Here is an 18,084-nt window from a genome sequence, read left to right as displayed (position 1 = left end):
GTTCTTGAAAAGCCACACTTGTTTGCAACTTTTTAATAAAGAAGATTTCTGATTGCCTATCTATACCGTAGCATATAATTCTTCTCACTTTTTTCCCCTTCACATAGTGTCCATGGAGTGGAGAAAGAAGCCACCAGAGGAAGCTTGCAAGCTCACAGGGCTTTATTCCCTTTAATCTTTAACAGCTGTGTGTTGTAGTCAAGGAGAGTGAAAAGGAGCTTCACATTATACCCAATGTGGTAAAGTAATCAAAATGTCTACCCACCTTTTTGTAGGGGGAGACAGGGGAGGAAGTTGAGCATCCCCAACAATAAGAGGCCTGGGATGGAGGAGACCCAGACTGGAAGAATTATAGATGGCAAAGGGTACATCTTTCTACTCAGTGGTAGTCCCAGTGGAACACAACCTGATGGTTCCATCAGGGCAAGCACAGAGAAAAGCTGGTCTCACCCATCACTTCAACAATATTGCATGGTCTATCCCACTTTGAGTTTGGGCAATGACTCCTGATCTGCTTTGGTCCTCTTGAGGGTTGAAGGGCCTCCGTTTCGCTTTTAGGTCATAGTTTTGCCTGTACTTTCGTCCTGGACCTCTTGACTGACTGGCAGCAAAGAAGTGAGCTGTCTCTTTACTTAACCTGAGATGGGTGGCATCAGTCTAAAATATCCTGTCTGATTTGATCCTAGTAGAAGCCCAGATGGTCTTAGCGACCCCAAAGTGGCCCACTTCAGGGTTTCCATTGTGGGTTTGCAGGATCCTAGTTTTCAAAGCAGGAGGAACCATCACCCACTACAGCACCTCTCTGGAGACTGGATGAAGCCACCATCTCTTCAGCACCTCCTGAATGAGTTTTAAGCTTAGTTGCTGGGCCCTTTAGAGTACATTTAGAGAGGCATGTGTTACGAATTAGTAGTGAGGACCCTATGCAGAAAACCAGGACGATCTCCAGAAGCGTAGTCGATAGAACAATCCGAGGTCCAAAAGCCAAAGGTAGACAAGCTGGTGCAAAAGTACAAAACCAGAAGTGATGCTGTAAGCCGTGAGGAAGTCGAGAGTCGAAACCAGAACGTGAATCAAAGTACCAAACCAAAACTAGGAGACGTAGTTGAAAAACAGACCAGGATCAGGAGGCCAAAAACCAAGTAGAAAGTAATCGCAAATATACAGTAGGAGTAGCTCTAGCCAGGAAGAACTGGGGAGACTGTGAAGCAGCATTAAATAGGCTTGGATAAATAGGCTAAATGGGAACTGTGTTGGAATGCTAGGTGCAATGACAAGACCTCCAGGGGTGTCGCATAACAGGAGGGTGACTGGCCATTTCATTTCAAGTGGGGTGCTTCTCAGCCAGTACCTACTGACTGTCCATCTGGAGTTCTGCATCTCCCTCCTGATTATACTCATAGGGAGTAGATTTAGATAATGCAAACTGGCAACTCAATAAGAGGGCCATGTCACAATATGCACACTTGCAGTCTTGCGCCCTTCATATGCATGTTCCCACTCAAGTCTGCAAGGGCTTAGGGTGTTCCATTACTAAATTTGTGTTTTAAAAGGGTACTTGAGGGCACCCACAATGCACCCTAAAAGCTCTCTTCTCTGAAGTCCACATCAGATCAGACTCTGCTGAAGGGAATTACCCCCATTTCCTCACGGAATGGTGACATTTCGCCTATCAAAGCGGAGACCATGGAGAATAATTACTCATGTGCTAGTATTATTTTTTTTACAGTTTTAAAACTCATAATATTTCATGTAAAAACAAAATTTCACTAGGCTACTGTAGATTCATATTTTATATATTCTAGGTACAATTTAGACATAAAGCTTTTATTTCATCACCTCATTTCGACTGATAAATATTTGTTTAACTGCGATCTATTTTGTACATGGAATATTTAATAGTACAAAGCTTTGAGGTATTGTCAAATTTACCTTATTTAGTTTATTTTGAATGAAAGTGAATGAACGCGTTATGTCCCTCGTACTGTCATTTTTGTACTGGGAGATGTTATGAAATGCAGTAAGCAATACAAAGCTTTGAATAAACAGAGACTGGTATTGCCAAGTCTTCCTTAGTTTACTTTGCCTGTTTTGAGTCGAGCCTGCTCAACATGAATGAACGTGATGTGCTTCAGACACCTACACTGTCCTTTGAAATGCTGTCAACTCACCTCCACAATTGCAGGTGTCCAAACATTCACGTGAACTTCCTCTTCCATAGCTATGCACACGTTCTAGTTGGTTGGTTCTAATTGGGCGCCCAGTCGGGGGAGGTTGGGGACGATGGTGACTGTCAATACAATATCCAACAGCACATGTCATGACACCTCTACGGAGGGGTGTAAAGCTGGGGCTTTTTACCTGAAATACCGTCTTTAATTTGTGCTTCTACCTAGTTCATTACTCCAATCCAGCAATTCAGAAATTCCTTCATAATACACTTAAACCAACTTTATTTTGTTCTGTGCAGAATAGGAAGCAGGCATATAGGAATACTTTTTATCATGTATAATACAGACCTTGTTTTTTTTAAATGAGACCCTTGATGGTAACATCTATTTTCTCTCAAATCTAGACAGCTAGAATTTGGTGGGAGAATTTAGCCCACATACAATTCATCACAAAATAGAAACATTGGTCATGGATATCAAAGACCAAATCCAACATCAAAGAGGAATACTTAGTGTCTTGAATGATTATAATACACATAGTAGCTCTTAAGCAAGAATGGAGAGACAGAATATCATAAATAATCAAATTTTAATGATTATTTATTGAGGATTTCAATTATCTCAAAGTGCTGTACAGCACATGCAACACACAACATAAGAAAAAATCATGTGAAATAGTATAGCAATTTTCTGGGATCAGTTGCCCATTTGTAAGCAGCAGGTCCTTCAGCTGAGTGAATAGGTCTAAATCAGTAGATCCAATGTTAAAAGCCAGACTGTACTCATGCACTAAGTCCTTACAATAATTATAGTGAACAGGGGAACCCTAGGTTCAACTCTAAATTTTCCTGGGAACCAGTGCAACTGGACATTTTAGTTTAATACCTTAGAAAATATCCATGAACAAAATAATTATGGTAGGTTAATTTTGTTCACAAACAAATTTTGTATTTATTTTCCCATAAATTAAATGCAATACAACAACAAAAGTAACCATTTCCAATCCCAGATGACCCCACCATCCTCCTATCCAATGTCTATCTATTTACCCATAAAAGCCAATCTAACAACTACATTGGAACCCATATCTATCCAGGCTTTGGCAGCAGTCTAATCTTGATGAAACAAACACATTTCATCATTCAGGCAAGGTAATGGTCTTACCATGAAAATATAGGAGATAGAAGAAAGACGCCTTGGTGACGTTCCTTCAAATGTGCTACAAATGAAAACATAATATTAAATGTAAAAACAAGGTTCTAACTTCTGTCAAAGGTTTGATTTTCAGCACCATCAACAACAACATTGAAGTCAGCAAATTAGGAACTGTAATGTAGGGAATCCATGAGCATAGCCATCTTGTCAAAGTTTAAACTGAAGTTCTGTTACATTCATTCATTGAAGGGCCAAGGTTCTACAAGGAAATAGAAATGATGTCTTCAACCTGCTTTTTTAAAAGAGCACCACTATATCCACATTCTCACCCCTGCACCTGCCCAGACAACAGAAGACAGGAACCTCTTCCAAGACAAAAACCCAAGGGATGAAAGGGGACCCCAGCTATGACCACGACATGTTGTACTTGTTGAGGTTTACTTTGAGACTGGACAAGTCCAAAACAAAGGTTTACAATTCTAGGAAAGTGGACTATAATGGAATGAGACAGAATGTAAGTGAAATAGAATGGAAACAAATGGGTATGGAATCACAAGACCTCCCCAAGAGTAAGTAAATTAAAGGCTAGACATTTTTATCATTTAATATGATAAATGGTTTAATAAACTACGAAAAAATATGAGGGGAAAAAAGCACTTTAAAAAATGATTCAAAACAGGATCCATTTAAATATAATGTATTTGAAACACGAGAATGATATTAGATCAAGGAAGAGATAGAAAGGAATATTACAATGTAGGCTAAAATAAAGTTTTTTTTTCAGGATGAAGGAAAATGCATCCAGGATAAAAATGGGAAAACCTTAGATTATGAAATAGAAATACCTGATGTATTAAATGACAATTTCACTCAGGTTTTCACAAAGGAAAAACACATCAACATTTGATCTCAGGCTTTAGATGGACAAAGTTCCCTATTAGACAGGATTAGCATAGCAGATCCAGAAGTGTTACAGGTAATAGATGCCCTTAACAAATCTCTGGGTCCTGAGGATATTGGTATTCTACCAATAGTACTTAAGGAAATAAGAGATGTTATTTATAAGTGCAATAAACTAATTTCTTCTAACAGTTACTGTATATTATAGTTCTGATTGAGTGGACATTTGCCAATGTAATGTCTATCCATAGTGACAAAACTGTGCCACATAATTATACCAATAAGTCATCTGTTGTGTGTTTGTTAATTGTAACTATAATTAGAACCACACTAGATGATCATTTACAAGGAATTGGGATCCTCAAAATGGATGTAGAAAAGTTCAATCTTGCTCAACTAACTGGTTAGAGTTTTTTTAACAATAGTACGTGATATATTGCATACTTTATTATGCATAGTAAGCAGCACAAGTAATAGTGGGGTTTATGATCTTCCAACATGTTGAGTTTGATGAATCCAAGTTGGAGGGAGTCAATTCATGGAAAATTAGGGATAGGGCCACACAAAATCCTAATAAGATCTACAAACCTGACTTTTTTGACACATTATTTTCAATAAGATTGTATGTACATATGGGACTAAGAAGGAAAAAAGGCAAACTTAATGAAAAATAAAACTAAAATAAATAATTAAATAATAAATGCAACTACTTATAAAATCTTATATATAGGATCACTGCTCCTCACAATTTATGTCACTGATCTAGTTTGTTGTTATAGTTAGTGAACTGGTGAGTCTTATAGAAGGTACAAAAACAGCTGGATTAGCAAACACAAAGCTGCAAATAAAATCCAAAAACATTTCAATACAATTGAAGAATGGGGGTATACCTTCAAATGTTATTTAATGTAGTCATGTGCAGACCATTACATACAAGCAGCAAAAATATAAACTTTAATTATAATTTTGGAAACAGAGCTTGAATAAATTACTTATGAGAAAGATTTATGTTTCCATATTGACATTCAGTATAAAAAAAGTTTAACTTAAGATGCATAGTTAAACATGAAAGATTTAATTATGGGATGTTATATCAAAGATGAATAATAAATTAATAGTAATTCATTTCGAATATTCCAAACAATGTTGGTCACCATATCAAAAGATATTATTGCTGTTTAATCATTTCAGAACAACAATCAGATGGGTAACTGGCCAAAAGAACAGAACCGTTAACATCTTGAACAGATGAGACTGCACAGAAACCTGATGTAAATTATTCAAATTTATCAAAGAAACTTGACAACGTCAACCCAGTAAAGAACATTTCAAACTAAGAATATATGGCACATCTTTACACTAAAGGTTGTGGGAGTGTGGAATAAAATCCCCAGCCATTCTCAAAGCTAATACAGGATACTGTTGATCCTGTTTACTTTATGGAAGAGTTTGGGGATACAATATTGCCACAGACTCAGCTAATTGTGAAAAAGAGTTCAATTTTAATTGACTTGATTTTACTTGCTATTATGTACAGTAAATACTTTAGTTGTGGCTCTTATACAAGTAGGTGTAGGTGGCCATAGGTATGAAAAAAAACTTTTTTATTGTTAAAAAGTGTTGAAGAAAAGTAAACTCAAGAAACAATGCATTTCCTTTGACGAAGCTGAGTGTTTTGCAATAGTTTGTTAATCACCTTGATTCTGTAGAACATTAAACATGTTTTACATAACAAAAATGTTGCTTACTGCCTCAAGCTGCTCATTCAGCAGCTGTACAGATCAAACATGTTTTTCAATACTGTAGAAGAAAATGAAATCTAAAAATATAGTGGCTCTCCCTCTGAAAACAAAAGCTCAAAACAACAAAAACAAAAAGAAACAGAAAAGGATGAAAGAGAGAAGAAAGAAAATAAATACACAGTAGGGTTCCTTGTAAAAATTAAAAAAAGCATACAAAAAGTTGATGGGAACTATTTGCTATATATATATTTACATATGCATATATATAAACAAAGTTGCAAATTGCATGAGAATAGACAACCGTGGAAGTTCTTACACAAGGATCCCTCTATGCAGTAGTTTACTGATGATGTTAAAGATGATGATAAATTCTATACCCACCATGCAAAATTAAACAGATGCTAAAGTTTAAAGAGCATGTTTTGAAAACAGTCTGAAATCTGAAGTGGTAATATGTGATTTATGCTGCATGTGGCAAACATTACAGTTCCTTTATTGACCCACAACTCTGAACATGCTGCAGTCCACATCTCACTCTACATCAAAGAGCCTGGCTAGTGACTGGAGATGACCAGAGCAGAGCACGTGTGGGCTATACTCCTCCAGTCCCAATCTGTAATACTCCCTCATACAGATTCTCAGCCAGCAACAGGCGTCGATCACGCACATCTGGAAAGCTGATCTGGTTCATACAATGAGCGAGTGTACTGCCTAACATAAGACAGAGGGTGGCACTACAAAGCATTCAAACCATTCATGTTTTGCCAGAGCTTTGTGTGATTACAAAATAAACAGGTGCTCTGTTCACAGCAGCTGTTCTCCTAAGCCTGGTCTGTGTGTGGATGCACTGCTACATTAGGTCAAATATTTCCCAAGTGCAAAAACATCTAAGTTAGAAACATGAGTCAACCAAGTTAAGGTTAGCTATCAATAAAAGGCATATTTCCCCTAAAGATGTGATATGACATGGCTCAGTTAAACAAGACTTTTGACATACAATGCCATTCCTAAATTAAAACCTGTGGCAGATTAAAGCACAGCTTGTGAACAAAGAGGAAGCAGCAAAGAATTGCCTTGTTTAAATAAGACTTGTTGATATCATATCTTCAATGACTCGCTAACTTGGCTCTTTCCTATTGTATCACAGCTTTGTTTGGCTGATCCCTTTGTCTAACTTGGCTGATTTACTGCATATATAGTATTTTGGACTGATGTCAGTTTTTTGCTTTGATTAGAACAGACGATACGATGTGTTTGTTTGGAAAAGCATAAAAACTGTAACAGGAGCCGATCCAGGCTCCCGCGAAGCGTGGTTCAGGACCCTATGCAGATGGTATAATCTGGAAGTGGAGAAGGACAGGGTTGACAGACAGGGGGGCATGACTATGGTGATCCAGTGCTCGGGGGGGCGTGGTGATGGCAAATAAGTCTAGACAGTCCAAAAGGGGGAATCCGGTGGCGCAGTCCAAAGTCCAAAACTGGGGGATCCAACAAAGACTAAACAAACACAGTTAAAATTAGGAACGAGATCCGGAAGAGTGACAGGGAACCAGGAAAATAAAGAGAGGATAACAAGGCCAGGTGCTCCGAGCCCCGGACTCACATGGTCAGGACGTCGTGATGAAGCCTACGCCGTCCAGTTTCTCCTAGACCCACTGGTAGGCGGGCTTCCGGGTGTCCATCTCCCAGTGCTGAGCCAGGAATAGAGAGATCACCAGGCTTAAATAATGAGAAGCAAAACAGGTGGCAGGTACACATAGTCAACTAAAATACGAAAGCGTCGGAACCCCTTTAAGAGGAGGGATCCTGATCATGACAAAATTGTGTAGTATCAGATTGAGAAAGGCACTTTTTTCTGGTGAGGGTTGTGCCAAAGGTCAAGGAAGTACTGAAAGAACACCATTACCCTCACCATGGCCCAGACTCTAGTCCATCAAAGGGCCATGGACAAAACACAGAACTTCTACATAGCCTTTTAAAGACTAACACTGTGGCACAGGGTTGTGGGAGGAAACCCGAATACCCTGAGAAACTCCTCATTTTACAAAAATACAAACATGTCTATTTCAGTGTATTTTAAAAGAGAATGGTCACAGTTGTGTGAAATAGTCTGTTTACTATATATATATTACACTTAATCAGAACAAAACAAAACAGCAAATAAAAACACACACACAAAATAAAAGAACTCACAAGGAACAAAAAGTTGTGAGGACCTAACTGTATACATTTTGAAAATGAAAAAAAGCATCTGGTTACACAAGTACAATTTATTGGATTTTGCACAATATAATCTGTTTGTATTTCACCATTTGCAATTAGAAGCAACTTAAAAGTATTTTACCAATTTGTTATGTTAATGGAATCTGTTGTGGATATTTAACAGTCATACTGGTCAGCTGTTTTCAGAAACAGGTTAAGAAAAGGGAAAAGTAAGCAAATAACATACTATAGAAGAGGCCAAAGGTTTTTTTCTAATATCGGTGGTTCCCAATCCTGATCCTGGTGACCCACACACCTGTTGGTTTTTGTTCCAGCTGAGCCCTCAATTACAGTACATAATCAAATTTGTTAAAAAACGGTTAAGCTCTTAAACATGTTGGAGCTTTAACTGTTGTATGTTGTAATTAAAATAAAATCCCAAACTTATGATTAGAAACAAAATGCAAATATTCAAATGAAGCAATCAATTAAGGCTTCAATTTCAAATTAAGGTGGGATAGAATGAAAACCAGCAGGTGTTTGGGTTACCTGGGCCAAGACTGAGAACCACTGCCTTGTGTGACCACTTTCTAGTCTTGTTAGATTTTAGAAGCTAAGCAAAGGTCTACCTGGTCAGTATCAGGAGAAGAGATCTCTGAAGAAAAGTAATATTGCTGTTGTAATTGGGGTTGGTAGCCTGGTAGGTGGCGCTCTACACTTTAGACCAGAATTTCCAAATAGCTGCACCAGTATGGTGACTGCAGACTATGCTGTGTAGGGAAATGCCCTCATTTGGATGAGATGTCAAACCAGACAATGTGGTCATGCAAAATCGCAAAACATTGTTAATAAGAGTCCTGTACTAACGTTAGCTAGAATCTAGACATTTGGCCACCTAAAATGCTCTTCCTGATCTGCTTAGTGTTGAACTCTTAATACAATATGGCGCATCATTCAGTTGTACTAAAGCGTTGGTGAGAGTGAGTCCCCTCCAATATGAAAACACCTTGCCATGAATAGGGCTACTGTATATATTGTAAGTGCGAGGAATTATCTGGAACACTGCAGGTTAATCAAAAAGTATCGTTTTTTATTCGGTAACGAATTAAAACGTGAATGTGGTTATTTGTACACTTTGCCTTACTCAGTGTGATAATATAGCCAAATTTACAATTTAGAGATTATCCAATGCCGACCCTGAAGCTAAGGCGACCCATATGGTTCTTCTCGTTTTTCCAATTCTGTAAAACCTTTGATATATACAGTACATCCAAACACTCGTAACGTGTTCTAACAAATACTAGTTCCATATCTGATCTATTTAATATTTAGCACCATCACAATATTGTATGAACAATGTAGAGTACCAACACAAAATTATTCCACATCTATAAAGACCAACAAGAAAGAATATACTGTAACGAGCAATACAATAGTACATCCAAAAACAGCATGGCATAAAATTTACAGTATAAACCAGGAGGCTGGGGCACGTGAATTACACAAAGTTATTAAACGCTGTGCACAGCTAAATAGTTTAAACATATTTCGTATTTTTTAGAAGCAGCACACATTCGCACAGCCGAAAAGGGTTTTCAATCTGAAAAATTCAAGCTCAAAATGTTCTGGGATTTGTAGTCATTCTCCGTGTCCTGGACACCATAGCCCGCCAATTTAGTACTTCATTTCCCACAAGACTTAGTGCGTTTTGTAGGCGTGCACGTGTTGGATCGTTGGGTAAGTTTCTGTATCGTGTCTCAGCTTGCGTCTCACAAGGGGGCAAGCTTTAAATTTCGGAGACATGTTTATTTTGTTGTTGCTGTGAATAAACCTTCTGCAGTTATTTATGCGAGAGTTGTGAGGTTTTTTAATAAACCGGCATTTAAACACGTTTCCATGCTTTGTTATCTAGGTGACGGGCATTGGTTGCACTGGGTTATTTCGATGTAAATGTGTTATGTAGTGACTGATTATAATTGTTCCACGTAGGGGGTATTTTAAAATGCATTTTTACTTAGTAGTTCTCGGTTTAACTAGACGCAAACATTTAAAGTATAATAAATATATTATAATCAATTTGAGTCTGTTCTAACTCTGAAATTTGTTCATATTGAATCGCCAGTGAAACAGACGTTTCCTGTCTAAACTGAATTTGGCAGTCGCAATTGTGTTTAGAGGTGATTCTGTATAGCACAATTCTCCAGTATACGTGAGCAATTAATTGGAATCAGAAATGTCATTGAATACTGATGAATAAAAACTTTCAGGTCATTAAAATAATTGTTGAGAGCTTTAAAGATTGACATAATGAATCATGCTGTTCCATACATTATAAATCAACTACTGCGCAGCTTCCTGTCATTTACCTACGCCCCAATTTACATTTTACGTTAACAATAATAAGCGTAAAAAACATTGAAGGACCCTCTCCAAAATGTAATTTGGACAAAATAATTTATCCTAGCACTTTATTCAACCACTTCCCTTTACAATTGAATCACTCTTGGGGAAATTTAGCCACTGCTTTGTTTCAGCCACGTTTTTCCATTTGTACTGTAACTGGCCTGTATCGGCTGCACGTTTAGTTCGACTGGGAGTGAATAAGTAAGAATCAACCCAATGCAATTCGCATATAAAGATCGAGAAAAAAACTTTGTTTTCAAAACAAAAATGAGAGCACAGGGGAACAGCTCGCTCCGTCAGCGCTTAGTGTAGCTCCACTTAGCTCATGTCTTTTAAAGACGCAGATTCCGAAGACTGAAAGAAAGTAAAGACTAAACACATTGTACAGTGTATCTTTCTTGTAATGTGTATTTTTCGTCTTAAGGTGAGGACTGCCGTGGGTAGGGTTGGGCTCGGGGAAGGAGGGGTGTTCTGTATTTTGTGATGACCGTTTTTTGATTATTGTTTACAAAAACAAATAAAAACATTGCACCATATACAGTACGGTACATTATTTTTTTTACAATTGAACAGATGTGATTTAGGCTATTATTGTTTGGTCTTGTTTGTTTAAACAGGACATTTTAGTGCAATATCTGTACAATCCACTAATACAGAATAGTTATCTTTCCCTCTCAACTTGCTTCAGCTGTTCTCTCGGCTGCTGGCATTAAATGCTTATTACCAAAATCACAATTGGTGTTTTCTTTGAAGGTGAAAGACTGAGTGGGAGTTAAAAAGGCCCACGACCAGCAGGGCAAGCTGGCTAAATGTGATGGTCACATGCACAGTGTTTTTGCTTGACGACCTTTCTTGGATGAGATGAATATTCTTCAGTGTTTAAATTCACTGTAGGAATATGGGAACTATATTATCTTACCCTGCTTGAAAGAAATCCTTAAAGGCCCATTAATTTTTCTGTCCACAGTACTTTAAACTTCATCCAACATTCATTTCAGTTGCTCTGACCTGAAAACTTTCAGCATGTACTCTAATAAGACTGTGTAGAAGATCACAGTTTAAAGAGTTCAGGTAGACTGAGGCCGGGTGCTAAATGAGTTTGTATTTTGAACGTCACGCAGCATTGATTTGCAATTAACTGCTGCAGACTGAATCGTCAAGTGCACCAGCACTTCACCGCTGTAAAGCACTAACGGGACTTAGGCAGACTCATGTTTGAATGTAAAACCCTAGTGTGGGAGGTAGGGTAGCCTGTGTTTCATCGAAATGGTTTGGAAGTCATGTTTAAATGTACTGTAGGGAAGGAAAGTCAGTTATCTGATGAAATGGTATGCAAAGTATAATTTTAAGCACAGCTGTGCAACTGGAACCAATCCTGCCTCTGAATGGGAAGGAAATAAGGATGTAGAAGGTCAAATTTTTTGTTTTTAAAAAAATGTCCTACTGTGTGCTTTAATATACATTATTACAATATCTAAAATTCCTAAAGGGAGGAGTTAAAAATACCTTTCTGTATTCTTCTTTCTTATTCTAAATAATAGTATTGAAACTGTTACCAGCCATCACAGTTCTTCTTGTTGTCTGTTTCTTGAATACTCTCTACCTTAATTTCTGAAATTATTTCAGCATAATTGTAGCATAACCCCTTCCCTATATTTCAGCCTTTTAGACTGAAATGGGAACAGATATCGTATAGTAGCAAAATTGTAAACTTTTGCCTTTACAGTATTTTTAATGCCTGTATATACTGTATGTGTGTGTACGAACACTGTGAAAATTGTGTTTTGGGGTGGGTCTTTTAAACCTAAAGTGATAATTGATCACATTCTAAAAGTGTATCTGTGATCTGGCCCTGTGAGTGTTTTTCTTACAGCAGCTGTGCTACCATGGATGTATTGGTGCAAAAGTAAATGGAATAAAATATATTTTAGAGCGAGATCACTGTTATTGAAATGTCAAAGAAGAAACATCTCATGCAGTGCTTTAAACAGTTACATGTTGGTCTTTTAAGTCCCACTCAAAGCCGGCCTGCTATGAATTAAAGTCAAGCTAGATTATTTTGCCATCTGTTACATACAGCTTGCAGAGTGATTGCATATTGAGATCTTGGTTTCACATAAAATTAACTTAGGAGATTTAATTCATTCCTTACAGCTTTCTTTTTTTCCCCTTGGGTTGTAATTAGACTTTAACAATCAGAGTATTGAGGGATTTTTTTCCTAATATGAGGTAATTATAATAGCCCTTGGACGAATAAACCCTGGTTAAGACATTGTTTGCAAATGCTAAAATGTGCAGAATGAAAGAGCCACCCACTCTAGCCTATTTTTTGTTGCTGTAAATATTCCTTACTTCCTCAACACTTCTGTGCATTAGAAGTAAAAAACTATGTTTTGCTCACAGGCCTTATGTGGGTCATTTTAAGTGGTGAATGCAGGAACAGCGTGTGTTTATTCACCTGTATACTTTGTATGTCAGTTTTGTTTAATTAGGAAAAGTAAAACCTTATAAAACAAAAGTGATTAATGGACTTTTTATCTAAGAGCTTATAACTAACATTACCTGCTTTTGTGTTATGTGAATGCAGACTCTTCATAGCTCTAGTAAGAGTGAGGCCATTAGAAAATAAGCTCATGGCCACTGTACAGAAAAATTAAAATGCATGTTATTTTACCTGACACAAATAATCTGTAAGCTTCATTAGCATTCTAAGCACTCATGTAAATGTAAGATATTCTATAGTGATTGAAAGTATGGTGTGTAGGCAGACCATTTGCTGCACACATGTTTTCTGTTTTCTTTTTGTAAGGTTTTTCTTGACATATTAATTTATTTGGCTGATGCTGATGGGTGACACGGTGGCACAGTGGTTAGCATTGCTACCTTGCAGGACTGGGACTGGGAGTTCAATTCTGGATCTGGGGTGCTATCTGCCTGGAGTACTGTATGTTCTCTCTGTGTTTGCGTAGGTTTCCTTTGGGTGCTTCAGTTTCTTCCCACAATCCACAAACATATTGGAAGGTTTAATTGGCTTCTGGGAAAATTGCCTATGTTGTGAATGTGCTTCTTTAGGTCTGTGTGTCTGCTCTTCAGTAGATTTGTGTCCCATCCAGGGTGTACCCTGCCTTGTGCTCACTGCTTGCTGGGATAGATACTGGCTTCCCTGCAATTCTGAATTGGAAGAATTGGTTAGAAAATGAATGTATGATGCTTTTCCTTTTGTACCCATTTATGCAGTTGCATATTTTACTGAAGCAATATTGTGCTGTTCAATATCTTGTTGAAGGCTACAATAGCAGTGCCACATCCACAATTTGAACCCATCACCTTCAATTTATGGATCCAGAGCTCTGACTATTACTCCAGAATGCTGTTGAATAACCAGACCTATTTATCTCAGAAGATTGGTGCCATGCAATTCTAATTCAGATCTGAATAATTCAAAGTTATTTGTGAGTTATAAGAGAATTTACCTATTTTAATAATTTTCTGTTTTAATTTATTGTTTTTTCTCCATTTTCTAAAAAATGAAACCTTCTCTTCGTTCCAAATGCCATTGGAAATCAGTCTGTCACTATTTGGCTGACAGACAGACATGCTGGTTCTATGAGTGATGTTGGTGCTGGGATACAGATATTGCACAATAACTGTCTTGTGTAGGAGACTTATGAGATTGTTGCGGGGATGACAAATGAGTCCAAATAGGAATTAAAATCACAGATACACTTTGAAGGCTCTTTTCCTGGTTCATACAGCACAAGACAAGAATATAGTACGAGAATAACATTTTATGTTGGAGTTGTGCATAATTAATGCACACTTGTGTTAAACCTACTTTGTTAATCTTTTTTATAGAAAAATATTTGTGAAACTTAACATTTCAAACCTGTTTAATAACTTAATCTATATAATAACTCAAATGCAAATTATTTTTTTTGTTGAGGATTTGTATGATAATATACTTAATTCTGTAAATTTCATTATCCTGAAATATGTTTGCTACTAGCTTCCCATACTTTTCACCAATATTATTGTTTCAGAGGCTATTATTGCTACAAATGCAAGGCAAATCAAAACTCACATTATAAAATACTTATTAGGTGATGTCATTTGGCAAAGAGATTCAGATCATTACAGATGGTGAGCAATGTGTTACTTCAATGAAATATAACCTACAGTAGATTTAGGTTCCCAATGATGCAGGATTTGTTCTCAGTATGCAGCGCAGAGATGTTTTCTGTGAATTGTTGGATGGTCTAGTACTGTGTGGGATTGTGCTTGCATTCCAAACCATGTATTTACAGGATAATGCAAGAATAGGAACTGAGGCAGCCTATAGCTGCTCCCATTGAAGGCTTAAGGGATATTGAAGTATTTCCTCATTTTGAACTACAGGATCAGCTTATAAAAATGAGGTCAACAAGCTTCTTATTGTAGACCACTGTTTACAAAAAACAATATCTAAGGAAAATGCCTTTTTCCATAATGAATGAGTACAGTATTCAATGTAGGGTCATAAATTGAAATGTTGAAATATACTGTAAACCCACTGATAACAACTGACTGATTTGTTTTGCTGCTTTCAAAGAAACATCATTGAGAAAAGTCCCTTCTTCAAATGTCTGTTTTTTGGTTTATAGATGTGAAAGATTTATTGATTTATTTGGTGTATTGTTAGGCACAAATGCAACATAACCTACATTAAAAAGTAGTGTAAGGTATTTAGAAACACTGAACCTATTATATAAAGTGCGAAGCTTTTTTTATGTTTTGGGGACGTTTTTTCTTTCAGTGATTTTTTTTCATCTTTGCGACACAGTAAAATTCATTGGTTAAGTCATAGAAGTTACTTTGCAGACATATTCTTGAACCAACAGGATTATAGGCAATGATGAATTTCATAATTACTGGATCATTGCTGTACAGTATATGTACATTAGCCTCTAGGAAGGTTAACACGTGGTACTTTCTATCAGCTGGAATAACTGGAAGTATTAAAAAAAATCATGTTTAAAAATCCAGAATTACTTCACCTGAACCAAAGCCCCCTTTTTAAGTTCTATGGATTCAGGACATCCAAAGGTCAGGTGTTGGGATCAAAGAGGGTTTTGGAGAGTCCATCTGGATTTTAATTTAAAGATTTTGATTAAATTTCTCTTTTAATTACCTTGCTCTCCTTAGTACTGTTGGGGGCTGTCACATTCTCCCTCCCTAAACATGTACCATCTGTCTTTTTACTCAAATCTCTGTGTCATTTAAAGGCCCAGTTTCTGCTTATTGTAATTGTTTCACCACTAGCTGCTCTCATATTGTTCATATAAGTTTTTTGTTCTGCTGAAAGAAAAGTTGCTTTTAGCTCGACTTGTCCAGGGCTGCTACTGAGAAGTATGATGTTGTATTAACAAACCTCATACAGTGAATCACAAATAGACCACCCTTCATAGTGTCTGTAGACTATGACATCCCGTCATCCCTTTGACAAATACTGTCGGTGTTTGGCATCCAACAGATCCAATCCAGCAGATTTTATAGGTCACCATTAAGTTACCAATTTAAAGAGACATGGAACAATTTCATTGTGATCATTTATGCAGGTGATTTGTTAAATGTAGTATTCTCTAGATGATGTGGGACAAATATATGTGTAACCTTAATTCCTCAAGGATCAGAGTTTTTTAAATTTAATTACTCACTTTACTGATCAATAATTCATAGGTGTTCCTAATCTTTAGAAACCAGCAACCTTAAAACTTCCTGTATTTGGATTTTCCAGCACAGGTAAGCGAAATCACTATTGTAGGCCACTATTATAGGTGCACATCTCGTGTCCTTTAGAGTCTGAATACAGCAGGTTTTCAAGGTCTCTTTAAAATATTAACAGCTGAAGACCTTAGGAAAGTGTTAAATTGATCCAATTACGCTAATGATTAGGTTATGAAGAGCAGGTGGAGCAGACAACTGCAGCAGAGTTGCACCACACACAGGATAGTGACACAGGTGGACCGTCGCCTCAAAAAAACAGTTGCATCTGTTGAAGGTTTAGCTATGGTGATAAACTAAAGGTTATCATCATGAAGAAGTATCAGATTCAATATGAAGTATGTATGCAGCATGTCTTGGCATTGGATACAAATTTAGCTAGTGTACAATTTAGAGTTTTCTTTCTCTTGTCATTTTGTTTCAGTTTTGAAGTATTCAATCTGAGGCTGTATTTAAATGTTGTGCTTTTCAATTTCTTGTCATATGACAACATGTATCGCACCTTCCTTACTGTTCATCCAGTAATACAGGGAGACCGGTTCCAGTGCTCGAGGCCTGGCGTGTCTGCAGGTTTTCTAAGTCTCTTTTTAGGCCTCATTAAAACAGAACCTGTTGCTGTAAGACCTGAGAGAGTTGCTAAATTGTTCTAATTTAGTCAAGCTAATTTAGGTCATCGACAGCTGAGTAGGAATGAAAACTTGTATACACCCAATTGCTCCAGGATCAGAGAAGGATAACCTTTCTCTATTGAATCAGATACAACTTTTTTTCATCAGTGCTTCAGTGTCAGGACCATAGGTTCACTTTTAACCTGCAGATAGGTACATTTATGTCACAAGATCAAAAGATGAGAGGCTTGCTTTTTACTGACCTTCCCTCCAGATCTTTCTATGTTTAAAAGGGAACAAAAAAGTAAGCAGATTTTTGCAACTGTGGTGCTGACTGTGCAAGATGAATAAAAGTTCTTAGTTGTCATTGTCTGTCTTAGGTCAAACAGAATATTACAAGGTGAGGCACACTTTGGTGGAGCTGCAGAATAATTTTCACAGAAGAAAACACTTGAGCTACTGGGAAATGGGTACATTCTTTTGTTTCTTTTACAGTTATATCACTTTTATTCAGTGCAGTACTTTAATTTATTTGTGTTGTTATATTTGTTTTCCCTGCAGGTTCTAATCTACAGTAACTTTTGGAAAAGAGGATCATTCCATCATTCCAGGCTTTCAGTTTCACCTGTGCGGTACGACTGTGAAAGGTGCTGTGCTAGATACCTGCTCCGTGTCAGCTGCAGTTCCTTAAAGAGGTAAAGATCCATCAACCAATTAATTTGTTTTCCAGTGCTAGTAACCCTTCTTCTTTAGCATTGCCACGCTAAGATTAAGATCAAATCTACCCTTGTAAATAGCTTTGGCTCTTTTATTCAGAAAACCTGAGTAAGAATATCTTAACAAACACTGGCATGTGTCCTGTGTACATTTTTCTAAGTTCATTTTTATTATGCCTTTCACATTGTTTTACTCTTGTGACACAACAAAGGCAAAGTGCTCTTTTTATTCAAAGGCAGACTACTATCTGGTGTATTGCAATTGTGTTTTGTTGTACATTTTTCTAAAGTTAATCCTGCACCTAAGCACCTAATTTACAATCGAAATAACCAGTTGGCAACTGCGCAGCCTTTTTAATCCATTTCAGTTCCAATTCAAATACTATTTACCTATCCAGTAGGTCACAAAAGCAATCTCTGAGAGATA

The 18,084-nt window shown here is 37.1% G+C and overlaps 1 protein-coding gene across 2 annotated transcripts in view; it reads left to right on the top strand.

Moving 5' to 3' along the window:
- The first annotated feature begins 10,850 nt into the window (after nt 1–10,850).
- fhit (fragile histidine triad diadenosine triphosphatase) overlaps nt 10,851–18,084 on the top strand; it is a 522,156-nt gene continuing 514,922 nt past the window's right edge. The window contains exons 1-3 of one of the 2 annotated variants that reach the window (XM_088636180.1): nt 10,853–10,997; nt 17,503–17,578; nt 17,612–17,636. In XM_088636180.1, coding sequence (XP_088492306.1) covers nt 10,977–10,997; nt 17,503–17,578; nt 17,612–17,636 — 122 coding nt within the window. In that variant the 5' untranslated portion in view covers nt 10,853–10,976. Of the gene's footprint in view, nt 10,998–17,502; nt 17,637–18,084 lie in introns of both variants that reach the window. The other variant, XM_088636179.1, reaches the window with a different exon arrangement.

This window comes from Lepisosteus platostomus, chromosome 6 (genome assembly GCF_059453375.1).
Source record: "Lepisosteus platostomus isolate fLepPlt1 chromosome 6, fLepPlt1.hap1, whole genome shotgun sequence".
NCBI lineage: Eukaryota > Metazoa > Chordata > Actinopteri > Semionotiformes > Lepisosteidae > Lepisosteus > Lepisosteus platostomus.
Note: the sequence above shows the minus strand (reverse complement) of the source record. Positions and strands in the feature narration are given on the sequence as shown.